The sequence below is a fragment of the Nesoenas mayeri genome (genome assembly GCF_963082525.1).
Source record: "Nesoenas mayeri genome assembly, chromosome: 2".
Lineage (NCBI taxonomy): Eukaryota > Metazoa > Chordata > Aves > Columbiformes > Columbidae > Nesoenas > Nesoenas mayeri.
This window is the reverse complement of record NC_137543.1, coordinates 255,019-269,001: the sequence shown is the minus strand read 5'-3', so window position 1 is coordinate 269,001 and position 13,983 is coordinate 255,019. Positions and strand designations below refer to the sequence as shown.

Below are 13,983 nucleotides of genomic sequence, written 5' to 3'. Positions count from 1 at the left end.
ACGGGCCGAGCTGGGGTGTCCAGGACACCTTGTCCCTCCCCAGGGGAAACGGGCTGAGCTGGGGTGTCCAGGACACCTTGTCCCCTCCCAGGGGAAACAGGCTGAGCTGGGGTGCCCAGGACACCTTGTCCCTGCCACGAGTCGTCCCCTTCACGTGGTGACACCGCTGCCATGAGCTGTCCCCTTTGCCTGGTGACACCGCTGCCACGAGCCACCCCCTTTACCTGGTGACACCGCTGCCATGAGCTGTCCCCTTCATGCAGTGACACCACTGCCATGAGCTGTCCCCTTTACCTGGTGACACCGCTGCCATGAGCTGTCCCCTTCATGCAGTGACACCGCTGCCATGAGCTGTCCCCTTTACCTGGTGACACCGCTGCCATGAGCTGTCCCCTTCATGCAGTGACACCGCTGCCATGAGCTGTCCCCTTTACCTGGTGACACCACTGCCATGAGCTGTCCCCTTCATGCAGTGACACCACTGCCATGAGCTGTCCCCTTTACCTGGTGACACTGCTGCCATGAGCTGTCCCCTTCACGCGGTGACACCACTGCCATGAGCTGTCCCCTTTACCTGGTGACACCGCTGCCATGAGCTGTCCCCTTCATGCAGTGACACCGCTGCCATGAGCTGTCCCCTTTACCTGGTGACACCGCTGCCATGAGCTGTCCCCTTCATGCAGTGACACCGCTGCCATGAGCTGTCCCCTTTACCTGGTGACACCACTGCCATGAGCTGTCCCCTTTACCTGGTGACACCGCTGCCATGAGCTGTCCCCTTCATGCAGTGACACCGCTGCCATGAGCTGTCCCCTTTACCTGGTGACACCGCTGCCATGAGCTGTCCCCTTTGCCTGGTGACACCACTGCCATGAGCTGTCCCCTTCACGCGGTGACACCGCTGCCATGAGCTGCCTTGCGATGGAGGACACTGCCCAGCTCGGATCCGGGAGCTGAAACGCGGCAAGGCTGCGATCGATTGCTGTTTCTGGAGATACGCTTGAGCCAAAGAAGGTGCTGTGCTCAACTGAGGAACAACCAGCTGCATTGACACCGAAGATACCAGGTTGTTTGGAAGAAATCCTGCAGTCGGTGTCCTGCCCTCACCAGCACCAGCGCTGTGTTTCGTCCGTCAGACCTTTTGTGACACATGGCTTGTTTCCTCCCGTTACTCCGTGTGCACGCTCGTGTTCCTCCTACTGGGAGAACCACAAAACTCACCCAGATGTCTCCTTCCCAGTGATTACAACACTTACTTTCGAGCTGAACTTATGTTCGCTGATTCACTGTTTTCGTTATATCTGAAAAACGCTTTCCCGCGGTCTGCCCCTTGTCTGCTTGTCTTGGGTGTGTTCTCATGGACATCAGTCTCGTCTCCTTCCAGCCTCCACTTGACGGACTGAGGAACCAAATTCTTCCCGTGTTCTTTCGGAAGACAGATTTCCATTCCACCTCTTGCTGCCTTTTCTGCTTGAATTCAGGTTTGTGGGCTGTGGGTGACGTTACAGAGTTTATTCAGGCTTCACTAAATTCCAGTTTCTGTGTCCCTTTGACTGCGGTGGTTTCTGTTCCTGGCCCTGGCTTTGCTCCCCGCGCTCAGCACCGCGGTCCCTCGGGCTCGTCCCCCGGCTGCCGATGCACTCGGACGCGTCTCCGCACGTTCTGGTGCCAGAGTTCCCCGCTGGTCTCGTCGCCCCTAGGGCACCGTCCGCTGGCTGCGCAGCGGGCGCAGCTCCTGACGCGCGCCCAGCCCGCCAGGCGCCTTTGGGCGACAACTGTGCGTCTTTTCATTGTATATTACATGATGGGCTAGAATAGACCTTTAGAACAGTAAGAAATTATTGGGCCGAGAGGATTTTCTAAGTGAACTTTCGTAGTCAGAATGATGCAAAATGAATGACTACGCCCGCGATTTACCGCACAAAATCAATAAGGATAGGAATAAAAGTTCTTTACTGCTGAAGAGAAAGAGCCACAGACCGTGTCCGGGTGTGACTCCTGTCCCGTGTCTGGGGTTTGTCTGTTCCCAGCTCGGGGAGCGGTCCGGGGCCCGTAGCTTTGTCCAGTACTGGTCTTGTGTCTCTCTGTCTGGGTCTGGAGGTGTTTGTTGCCATTGGGACCGTGTCCTGCTGCGTGCCACGGTTTGACCCTGTCGGGATCTGTGCCCGTGCAAACCTGCGTGCCCGTCAGGATGAGGGGACGCGCTGCTTGAACCCCTGCTTCTGGAGCTGGCAATGGGAGCACCAAGCAGAGAACAGCGCGGTTGGAAGGGACCTGCAGAGAGCGTCTGGTGTGGGCAGCCGTGGGGAAGGAGCCCGGGCGAGGAGGGCTGGCCCGTCACTCCGTGAAACCCCCGGCGATGGGGACTCGGCCGCGCCCCGGGGAGGTTGTTCCAGCGACTGATTGTTCTCGCTGTAGAAATGTTTCCTTACGTCGAGATGAAATCAGCTCTCCATATAGACACACATGCACACGTGCAGACGTCTGAGCGTGCAGCTCCGGGGCCCTCGGCGCAGGACACACGGGGACTGCTGGAGCAGCCTGGGGAGGGAGGCTGGGAGAGCGGGGTGCAGTCCCTGGCGCTGCAGGCCGCCCGTGCGGCTGCCGGACCCGCTGCCGTGGCCGGGGAGCCGCTGGGCGCGCGGGCAGCGGGTGCTGGTTCCGCGCTCTGCGCCGCCACCTCTGCCGCGCGGGAGTCCCTGCCCTTGGAGCTGAGACACGTCTGAACGCAGGAAGGAACAACACGGAGCCAGAAATGCTCGGCTCGTGCCCAGCCTGCGGCTGCTCTGCCGGGGCTGGATCTTCCCTTCGCGTTCCTTTTTGGGCTGTTGGTTTTTATTTAGCTCCCAGCACCTCGCGCAGCGATGTCCCACCTCCCCTCTGGTCACGGATATTTCCAGCCTGAAGCTGGACAGATTTAGCTCTTCTAATCCGCCCTGGTGAGTCAGCGCCGCGGGCTCTCGGCTCCGTGTCCCTCCGGTTGCGCCTCCTGCGGGACCCTCTTTGGCTGGGAGCTCTGAACAAGGCCCGGGGCTGGACACCGTGTCCGTGCGACGGCTCTGCAGGGCCTGAGGGTCTTTCCTGGGGGTCAGCGGCACCACAGCGTGTGCTGCTCCTGTCACTGGTGTTTCCCCAGGCCCTTGTGGTCTGTACTTCAGGATTTCTGGACTGTTTAATAGAATCACAGTGTCCTGAGCTGGCAGGACCCACAGGGCCATGAGTTCCAGCTCCTGTCCCTGCCCAGGACACCCCGCAGGTCACCCCATGTGTCTGAGGACGGTGTCCAGTCTCTTGAACACTGTCAGTGGGGCCGTGACCCCTCCCTGGGAGCCTGTTCAGTGTCCAGCACCTCTGGGAAGAACCTTTTCCCCATGTCCCCCTGCCCGGCACATCTGCTGCCGCTCCCTGGGCTCTGTCACTGGTGGTGGCTGCACCATTGGGTGAGACATGGCGGAGCTGTCGCTGGTGGTGGTTGCACCATTGAGCGAGACACGGCGGAGCTGTCACTGGTGGTGGTTGCACCATTGGGCGAGACACGGCGGAGCTGTCACTGGTGGCGGTTGTACCATTGGGGAGACACAGCGGAGCTGTCGCTGGTGGAGGTTGTACCATTGGGCGAGACACGGCGGAGCTGTCGCTGGTGGTGGTTGCATCATTGAGCGAGACACGGTGGAGCTGTCACTGGTGGTGGTTGCATCATTGAGCGAGACACGGTGGAGCTGTCGCTGGTGGCGGTTGTACCATTGGGCGAGACACGGCGGAGCTGTTGCTGGTGGTGGTTGCACCATTGGGCGAGACACGGCGGAGCTGTCGCTGGTGGTGGTTGCATCATTGAGCGAGACACGGCGGAGCTGCTGCTGGTGGTGGTTGCACCATTGGGCGAGACACGGCGGAGCTGTTGCTGGTGGCGGTTGTACCATTGGGCGAGACACGGCGGAGCTGTCGCTGGTGGTGGTTGCATCATTGAGCGAGACACGGCGGAGCTGCTGCTGGTGGTGGTTGCACCATTGGGCGAGACACGGCGGAGCTGTTGCTGGTGGTGGTTGCATCATTGAGCGAGGCACGGCGGAGCTGTCGCTGGTGGCGGTTGTACCATTGGGCGAGACACGGCGGAGCTGTCGCTGGTGGTGGTTGCATCATTGAGCGAGACATGGCGGAGCTGCTGCTGGTGGTGGTTGCACCATTGGGCGAGACACGGCGGAGCTGTTGCTGGTGGCAGTTGCACCATTGGGCGAGACACGGCGGAGCTGTCGCTGGTGGTGGTTGTACCATTGGGCGAGACACGGCGGAGCTGCTGCCGTCGAATTGTCTGAGTTCTCCAGTCCCATTTATGCATTTTAGTTCCACAGTATTTCCTGGTAAAAATTATGTTATTTAAATGGGCTTTATATTAAAAAGCATTTTTTTAAGCCTGCTGCTGAGATTTCATGGAGTATTCCTAATTCCTTTGTTGTTACAAACATGGAATAATCATTTCCTGTGCAGTTATTAATGGCACGAAAAGATCAAAAGATGTCCGTCCCCCCATATTTGAGGCTCCTGGCACCCCTCACGTGGCCACATTCACGTTGTTCCTGTCCGTGATTTGCGACAGGATCAGGGCCCATGCAGCTCTCGACAGCCCGACTGCTTGGTCCTTCCCTGGGCTGGTCCCGGGCCTCTGCGAGTTCTGTCTTGCATGACGTAAAATACACCTGAAACCGGCGTCACGCGGTGTCGGTGACAGGGCCTCACGGTAACAGGTTTCGTGTTTGACAGAAGTCTGCTCATTGAGTCTTCACTTCACCAGCCGAGGTCGGAGTGTTGTCCAAGAACGGGGTCGGGGTTCCTGTAGAACTCAGGGCTGCTCCCGCGCCTGGGAGGAACGTTCTGGAGCGGTGCGGGACACCGGCACACGGCTGCAGGCACCGCCTGGGGGTCTGCGGTCTGACCGCACGATGGAGACGCCATCAGGGGTCAGGGTCCAGAGTTTCAGAAACGCTCTGTAAGCGCATCGGCGATCTCAGGCGGCCGTCGGGACTCTTGTACGAGTTGTCCAGTCCTTTTGGCTTCTACAATGCTGTTAGCTGGGTTCTTCAGCTGCTGGTGGAGTGTGGTGCGTGCACGTCATCGTGCTCTGTCCAAATACAAATCAGACACATCTATTGTGTTTGCATGTCTTTGTCATTGTTGACAATCCGTTCTCATCCGAAGTTCCAAGTGATGTAAATGCAGGGATTAGACACTAATCAGCCTCCGGATGTACAGCAGGTCATCAAAGGGCGCGTGTGCCGCGGAAGTTGTTGCCCCTGCCATGGAAGCCCCTGACCCCGCTCCGTGGGTCTGTCTGGCGGACCCGTGGTGATGCGGCAGCCGGGGACGAGCAGCCGTTCGCACTTTGGTTGCAGAACCCATGGACGCCGGGTTTGCTGGCTCCGTGTCCGCTGTGTGTGCAGCGAGCCGCAGGGCCCTGCGCCGCGGCTGCAGGACCCGCAGGTGCAGTTGGGTCTGCTGGGCAGCGCTCGCCGTCCCTGGCTGGCGCGGGCAGCGCGTGCGGCGCCTCTGCGTTCTGCAGGACGGTGCGTGCGCCTGCTCACCGCAGGCGGAAATCTCACAGGATCGAGTGGATCTGGTAGAAGATGGCTGTATTAAAAACGTATGAAAAGTAGGTTGAGATGGAATTGGTCGTTGTTGGAGTGCACGGGTGGGATGGGGGAGGCGTAGCTGCTCCCGTGGCTCGTACCGGTGCCGCGGATGGGCAGGGGTTTCCCGGTCTCTAGTGGGAGCTGGGGGAGATGACAACCCCAGCCTGCGCTGGCGGCTCCTTCCGCTCTCCCGCTGTTCTCCGTGCCCGGCAGCGGTTGCTGTGGAGGGCACACGCACCCGGAAAACCAGGAGGGGCTGACGCACTGCCCGCCTGCCCAGGGTCCGTCCTTCCCGCAGCGGCACGGCCGGCACCGCCGGGCAGCGTCTGCAGGAGGAGCGTCGCAGGTCAGCTGCGGTGTCTGATGGGCCTCGCTGGGTGACAGGATCAGCTGCGGTGTCCGGTGGGTCTCACTGGGTGACGGGATCAGCTGCGGTGTCCGATGGGCCTTGCTGGTGACAGGATCAGCTGCGGTGTCCGGTGGGCCTCGCTGGGTGACAGGATCAGCTGCGGTGTGTGGATGGGTCTCGCTGGGTGACAGGATCAGGTGCGTTGGCTGGATGGGTTTCAGTGGGTGACAGGATCAGCTGCGGTGTCGGGATGGGTCTCAGTGGGTGACAGGATCAGGTGTGGTGTTGGGATGGGTCTCACTGGGTGACGGGATCAGCTGCGGTGTCGGGATGGGTCTCAGTGGGTGACAGCATCAGGTGCAGTGTCCGATGGGTCTCAGTGGGTGACAGGATCAGCTGCGGTGTCCGATGGGTCTCAGTGGGTGACAGCATCAGGTGCGTTGTCCGGATGGGTTTCAGTGGGTGACAGATCCCGGTTTGGGGAGAGACAAGGGAAGCGAGCACCGGCGTCCCCGGCGGCTGTGCCATCCCTGGCACCGCAGCTCCCGCGTCGGTGCAACACGTGTCCGGCAGGGCAGCTCCGCCGGGCTCCCGGGGACAAATACCCACTGGTCTGGTGCGAAAAGCAGCGTCCTGGCTGCAGCGTGAAATGCTGATCGTAGAGCTGGCAGGCGGTGACGGGCTGCTGGATGCAGCTCTCTCTCAGGTTCGTGTTGCCGTCGCACTCTCCGCTGACTCCAAACGCATTCGCCGGTTCTGTTTCCCGCCGCGCTGCTTCTGTGGGAGAACCCGTCGGCTTCGGGAGTCTGAAATCTTTCCAGCTTGGACGTATTTCTGTCCAATTCAAGGCCATTTGCTGTTGCTCTAGCGGTGTGTTTAGGTTTAATTAGGTCTGGTTCCTCCTTGGCGTTTTGCTTTCCATTTATGTTGGTAGACATAAGGTTCTCAACTCTCAGTCCAGGAGCTTTTCTGGCAAATTTCACAGTATTTCAGTTGGGTTTCAGTTGGGTTTCTATGAATTCCTGAAATCCATGAGTTTTGTTGTTTCTTTTTCAGTTGGTTTACACAATCAACTTCCTGTACAACTGAAAGTGACTTTGTTTGACCAGGGACGTCGCATGTTCCTTGTTCATTGTCAAGAGTAGCGATCCTGCCCAGCCGATGCAGGCACTGGGCAGAGCCGGCTGCCCTGCCTGGAATACCCGCGTCTGGTATTAGGGTACTCCAGTCTGTGTCTGGAGACCCAGTGTTCCATCGTCTCAGAAGTTTTTGTGTTGAGTATGGATATAAATCTTTCGAGCGTTACTAAAATCCAGGAGACTGTAAGAAATACAGTGGTGTGTGTAGTTAGGTGGTGACAGACGTGTTCAGGCGTTGGTCAGGTCCCGCAGTGTGCCGTCCCACAGCCCGCGTTCCCGTCTCACCGAACAGTCGCTGGTCCAGCGTGGCTGTTCCCGTCTGGGCGATGAGCTCGGGGGTGGCTGCAGTCGGTTTATTGCCGTGGGGAGATCCCGGCAGCTTTTCCAGCCTGGACACAGAGGAAACGGTGAGGAGCTGCGTTTGGATTCTGCTTTTCCGGGCTGTGTTTGGGTTTAGTTGAGTTTTAAACTCCGCAGAACCTGCAGCCCCGGAGGCGGTTGGCTGTGTGTCTGTGTGTCTGTCTGTGTGTCTGCGTGTCTGTGTGTCTGTGTGTCTTTGGTGGTGAGGCAGGGCTGTGTGTCTGCGTGTCTGTGTCTGTGTGTCTGTGTCTGTGTGTCTGTGTCTGTGTGTCTGTGTCTGTGTCTGTGTGTCTGTGGGAGTGAGGCAGGGCTGTGTGTCTGCGTGTCTGCGTGTCTGCGTGTCTGTGTGTCTGTGTCTGTGTGACTGTGTCTGTGTCTGTGTGTCTGTGGGGGGGAGGCAGGGCTGTGTGTCTGTGTCTGTGTGTCTGTGTCTGTGTCTGTGTGTCTGTGGGGGGGAGGCAGGGCTGTGTGTCTGTGTGTCTGTGGGGGTGAGGCAGGGCTGTGCGTCTGTGTGTCTGTGTGTCTGTGGGGGGGAGGCAGGGCTGTGTGTCTGTGTGTCTGTGGGGGTGAGGCAGGGCTGTGTGTCTGTGTGTCTGTGGGGGTGAGGCAGGGCTGTGCGTCTGTGTGTCTGTGTGTCTGTGGGGGGGAGGCAGGGCTGTGTGTCTGTGTGTCTGTGTCTGTGTGTCTGTGGGGGGGAGGCAGGGCTGTGCGTCTGTGTGTCTGTGTGTCTGTGGGGGGGAGGCAGGGCTGTGTGTCTGTATGTCTGTGGGGGTGAGGCAGGGCTGTGCGTCTGTGTGTCTGTGTGTCTGTGGGGGGGAGGCAGGGCTGTGTGTCTGTGTGTCTGTGGGGGTGAGGCGGGTTCAGGAGGGCTCATGGAGGCTGGGTGCGCGGGGCTGTGTTGGAGCCGGACGCTGTGCAGCAGCCGCTCTCTGCGCTGTGCCCGGGATCACCCTGGGAGCAGCACGGCTGGTCCTCCCAGGGCTCCGGTGCCTCTCTGCCCCTCACCTCGGTCCTTGGCCCGGACAGATCTCGAGTGTCCCCTGTCCGTCCTTTCACGGGTCCCACCACTCGCTCCCCTCCTCCTCTTCCTCCTCCTCCTCCTCCTCGGGACCGGCACAGCATGAGCATTTTGTGCTGCTCTCCTGCATACAAGCAGTTTTGGTTCGAGTCTGACCAAAAGCTGTGCTGTCGTAGCGCACGTAGTTTGGTGTGTAGAGGTGGGAGACGGGACAGAGAAGCGAGTTTGGGTTGAGCAGCCGCGCTGCGGGCCTGCCCGAGCGGAGCAGCCGGCTGCACGAAGCAGACCATTGATTTCCACCAACAGGGCAGGGCCAGCGGTCTGTCGCGGCTGCTCCGGCGGAGGTGCCGTGCCCGTGGCCGCTCGGCGCGCAGGGGCCGCTGTGTCGCAGCCGTTGTGCGGGATTGCGCCCGCAGGAGCCGTGCGGTGCAGCGGGGCTGCGCTGTCCACGCCGTCCCTGGCCCTTTGTCCAGTTCCATCCCACCGCTGCTCAGTTTGCTTTGCGGTGGACATCTCATTGCCAGGTGTTCATTACAGGCAAACTGCCCCTGGGTCTTGACCCCAGCTCAGGACCCCACTGTGAGGAAGGATCTGTGAGTTTGGTCCCTGTGAGGCACAGGCAGAGCAGCCGACACCGGTGTGTGGATGGACGGGTGCAGATAGCACTCAGACTGGTGCTCGCTGCGAGCAGCCGTCCCTCGCTCTTCGGGCTGCTCCGGTTGCTCTGGCCTGTGCTGACCCGTGACCCGTGTCCTTTGCTTCCAGCTGACACTGACCATCGTGCGGCAGACGGGGGGTCTGGGCATCAGCATCGCGGGGGGCAAGGGCTCCACCCCCTATAAGGGTGACGACGAGGTAAGACCCTGCGCCGTGTCACCGCTGGAGCGCCCGCCTGCCGGGCTGGGTGGCTGTGCACCCCAGAGTGGGGCTGGGTGGCTGTGCACCCCAGAGTGGGGCTGGATGTCTGTGCACCGCAGAGTGAGGCTGGATGTCTGTGCACCCCAGAGTGGGGCTGGATGTCTGTGCACCCCAGAGTGGGGCTGGATGTCTGTGCACCGCAGAGTGGAGCTGGATGTCTGTGCACCCCAGAGTGGGGCTGGATGTCTGTGCACTGCAGTGGGGCTGGATGTCTGTGCACCGCAATGGGGCTGAGTGGCTGTGCACCGCAGAGTGGGGCTGGATGTCTGTGCACCGCAGTGGGGCTGGGTGTCTGTGCACCGCAGAGTGGGGCTGGATGGCTGTGCACCGCAGTGGGGCTGGATGTCTGTGCACCACAGAACTGGGCTGGATATCCACGCACACCAGCTTTGGGCTGGGCCGTCACGCAGCCCGTGGGAACAGTCTCGGGCAGGGCTGGGATGGCTCTTGGCCCTGGAGCACAACTCCTTGTGCCTCCCGCTGCTGACAGGAGAGAGCAGCGGCGACAGCAGCCGTTCCTTCCATCCCCCTTCCTTCCATCCCCCTTCCTTCCATCCTACTTCCTTCCATCCCCCTTCCTTCCCATCCCCCTTCCTTCCATCCCCCTTCCTTCCCATCCCCATTCCTTCCCATCCCCGTTCCTTCCATCCCCGTTCCTTCCATCCCCCTTCCTTCCATCCCCCTTCCTTCCCATCCCCGTTCCTTCCATCCCCCTTCCTTCCATCCCCCTTCCTTCCCATCCCCTTCCTTCCATCCCCTTCCTTCCATCCCCCTTCCTTCCATCCCTGTTCCTTCCCATCCCCCTTCCTTCCATCCCCCTTCCTTCCCATCCCCTTCCTTCCATCCCCTTCCTTCCATCCCCTTCCTTCCATCCCCCTTCCTTCCATCCCCCTTCCTTCCCATCCCCGTTCCTTCCATCCCCGTTCCCTTCCCATCCCCGTTCCCTTCCCATCCCCGTTCCTTCTCATCCCCATTCCTTCCATCCCCGTTCCTTCCCATCCCCGTTCCTTCCCATCCCCGTTCCTTCCATCCGTGTCCTGGTGCACCGGGCTCATGAGCCAAGGAGCGCAGGGTTGTTTTCCGAAGAGCACGGGCCTGTTTTCCGCAGCTGTGGTGATACCCGCTGTGTCATGGTCTCGCCCACTGGAAAAGGCTCAGAGCGTTATTCCCTTCCCCGTGTGCCACCTGCGGGGCAGCCCTGCAGTGGGTTTCCTCCCCCTTTCTCGCAGCTCTGGTGGGAGACGTGTCCGTCCTGTTCGCACGTCCCGGGCGGGCTGGGCGAGGTTTCCCGCTCCCCGAAGCTGGGTGGCGTGGGGGGTCTCGCTCCACACTTTGCAGGGCTGAGGTTCCACCTCCTCTAACTAGCGGTTTTGTTTCCAGGGCATCTTCATTTCCCGTGTGTCCGAAGAGGGCCCTGCAGCGCGCGCGGGGGTTCGTGTTGGGGACAAGCTTCTGGAGGTGAGAACCCGTGAGGAGGTCAACGCCTCTCATGACTTGAGCTGGAGGGAGAAGCGTGGTCTGCTGTTCATTTGCATTGCACTCATTTGTAGGCCAAATGAAGCATCAGGAGCTGCGTAAGAACAAAGCTAAATTCCGCTGGCTCAAAGAGTTAGTTCTTTAATTAACATTAACGTTACTCTTTTGCTGCTTTATAAGGAGAGAAATTGCTCCTGTGTTCCCTTTGCCCAAGTCCAAGTGCTGTGTAACCCCAGTGGGCAGAATCCCCATCAGCGCGTTCCTGCCCCCCCGGGCTGACCGGACGGCTCTAGTGTGCTCCAGTTCGTGCTTTCCTACCCGGAGTGAAGCAGCTCTTGTGGGAGAACTTCCTCAGCAGGGAGCCAGCCGTGCTCTGCGCGTCTGTCCTCAACTCCTGCGCAAACGGGACCACAGAGCACTGAGGTGCACCAGAAATGCACAGAGCACTGAGGTGCACCTGAGGTGCACAGAGCACTGAGGTGCACCAGAAATGCACAGAGCACTGAGGTGCACCTGAGGTGCACAGAGCACTGAGGTGCACTAGAGATGCACAGAGCACTGAGGTGCACCTGAGGTGCACAGAGCACTGAGATGCACCTAAGGTGCACAGAGCACTGAGATGCACCTGAGGTGCACAGAGCACTGAGATGCACCTAAAGTGCACAGAGCACTGAGGTGCACCTGAGGTGCACAGAGCACTGAGATGCACCTAAGGTACACAGAGCACTGAGGTGCACAGAGCACTGAGATGCACCAGAGATGCACAGAGCACTGGGGTGCACTAGAGATGCACAGAGCACTGAGGTGCACCAGAGATGCACAGAGCACTGAGATGCACAGAGCACTGAGGTGCACTAGAGATGCACAGAGCACTGAGATGCACCAGAGATGCAGAGAGCACTGGGGTGCACCAGAGATGCACAGAGCAATGAGGTGCACCAGAGATGCAGAGAGCCCTGGGGTGCACCAGGTGGCTGCGTTGCGGGGCAGCGCTGTCCCCGCAGCGCTGTTGGCGTCAGAGGAGCAGGCGGTGAGTGCTTGGGGCGCTGTTCGTGTCTGTGCCGGCCGCGCTGGTGTCTCCAGGATCCCACTCACCGTTGTTGGCAGTGCAGGGACGCCGGGCGTTCCCCTGAGAAGGTCAGGCTTTCTCACCGCTTGTCTGCGTTGAGCGTGGTGGAGCCGAAGCACTGCGTGGTTCTGTACAAGAAGGGTTTGAACTGCTCTGTGAGGAGCACTTGATTCTGGAGTTCCAGATGTTACTTTCTGCAGTTATCATAGGATCGTCTTGGTCCATAACGGAATATGCACTTGATCTGTCCAGCTGTCTTGTATGTTTTAGGGCCCTGAGTGTCACCGAGCACCCTGTGCTGCACGCACCGTTCTGCATTTTGCTGTGGAATGACTTCCAAAAGGGCGTCAGGTCTTGAGGATTTTGAGAGATGAATGATCGTTCCCTTTCCTACCATTTAAATTCATGACACCCGACTATTTCGTGTAAAGTAGATCCCTCTTCAGTTACAGACCTGGGAAAGACGTATTGTTTTCCTCTTCTGATTCTCTTCCCATGGTGCCCATTCAGCTGCGGCTCCTGCAGAAGCAGCAGTGCCCTCACAGTGTGGCTCTGAGCTTTGTTCCCTCTACAAGCCGTGTCACGTCCACGAGACGTGCCCGAGGCACATCAGGCTCGGTTCTGCCCTCGCTGACTGTAGGGAGCAGCTCCTTTCGCGGCGCGGGGACACGGGCACGGCTCGGTAACGAGGAGAAGCCAAGTGCCGCGAAGCGCAGGAGCTGCGTTGGAACGGCCGGTTTCCAGGCTGACGCTGTGACATGAGGTGGCTGCCGTGAAAAGGAGATTGTTCAGCTTTGTGAGCCCACACTTTGCGTTCCCTCCATCTTCTGGTGCGGTAGGGCTTTTCTTCCGAAGTGGAGGAGCAGGAGCGGAGGGACTGCAGCTGCTTCCCTGCGAGCCAGCGAAGCCGGTGTCCTCCTGCGCCTGCTTCCCTGGTCCGGCCTGGAGGGAAGGAGGGTGTCTCGGGGTTGGAGCAGGTAGATGTCCCTGAGGGTGAACAAGAAGTTGTGCCGTCCCATGTTGTACTGCGGTTTGCGAGGGCGGATAGGTCAGGGTGAGCGGTTGTCTGTTTGGGAGCTCGCTGCCCGCGGGGATGGTGCAGGCGACAGGGCTGTTGGAGCTGCCCGTGGGGGGAGAATCCCCCTGGAAGGGTCTTCACTGTGCTGGGCAGGGGCTGCCCCAGCCTGGAACCCGCAGCACGTGTTGTGGGAACTGAGTGAGCACAGGGAACTCTGCAGGTTGGGGAACCCCGGGGACAAGTGTCCCCAGCTCTGGGGGCTGGAGCTGCGTGCACCTGCTGCAGAGCTGAGGGCCGTGCTGTGGGGCTGAGGGCTGTGCTGTGGAGCTGAGGGCTGTGCTGTGGAGCTGAGGGCTGTGTTGTGGAGCTCCCTATGGAGCTGAGGGCCGTGCTGCGGAGCTGAGGGCTGTGCTGCGGAGCTGAGGGCTGTGTTGTGGAGCTCCCTATGGAGCTGAGGGCCGTGCTGCGGAGCTGAGGGCTGTGTTGTGGAGCTCCCTATGGAGCTGAGGGCTGTGCTGCGGAGCTGAGGGCTGTGCTGTGGGGCTGAGGGCTGTGTTGTGGAGCTCCCTATGGAGCTGAGGGCCGTGCTGTGGGGCTGAGGGCTGTGCTGCGGAGCTGAGGGCTGTGTTGTGGAGCTCCCTATGGAGCTGAGGGCTGTGCTGCGGAGCTGAGGGCTGTGTTGTGGAGCTGAGGGCTGTGTTGTGGAGCTCCCTATGGAGCTGAGGGCCGTGCTGTGGGGCTGAGGGCTGTGTTGTGGAGCTGAGGGCTGTGTTGTGGAGCTCCCTATGGAGCTGAGGGCCATGCTGTGGAGCTGAGGGCTGTGCTGTGGAGCTGAGGGCCGTGCTGTGGAGCTCCCTATGGAGCTGAGGGCTGTGCTGTGAAGCTCCCTATGGAGCTGAAGGCCGTGCTGTGGAGCTGAGGGCTGTGCTGTGGAGCTGAGGGCTGTGCTGTGGAGCTCCCCACGCAGCTGAGGGCCGTGCTGTGAAGCTCCCTATGGAGCTGAGGGCCGTGC

The 13,983-nt window shown here is 60.2% G+C and overlaps 1 protein-coding gene across 1 annotated transcript in view; it reads left to right on the top strand.

Annotated features, from left to right (window-relative positions):
- SCRIB (scribble planar cell polarity protein) overlaps window positions 1-13,983 on the top strand; it is a 122,162-nt gene that overhangs the window by 47,134 nt on the left and 61,045 nt on the right. The window contains exons 17-18 of the mRNA XM_080339454.1: window positions 9,256-9,345; window positions 10,789-10,866. Of these exons, the coding sequence (XP_080195580.1) occupies window positions 9,256-9,345; window positions 10,789-10,866 (168 nt within the window). The remainder of the gene's footprint in view (window positions 1-9,255; window positions 9,346-10,788; window positions 10,867-13,983) is intronic.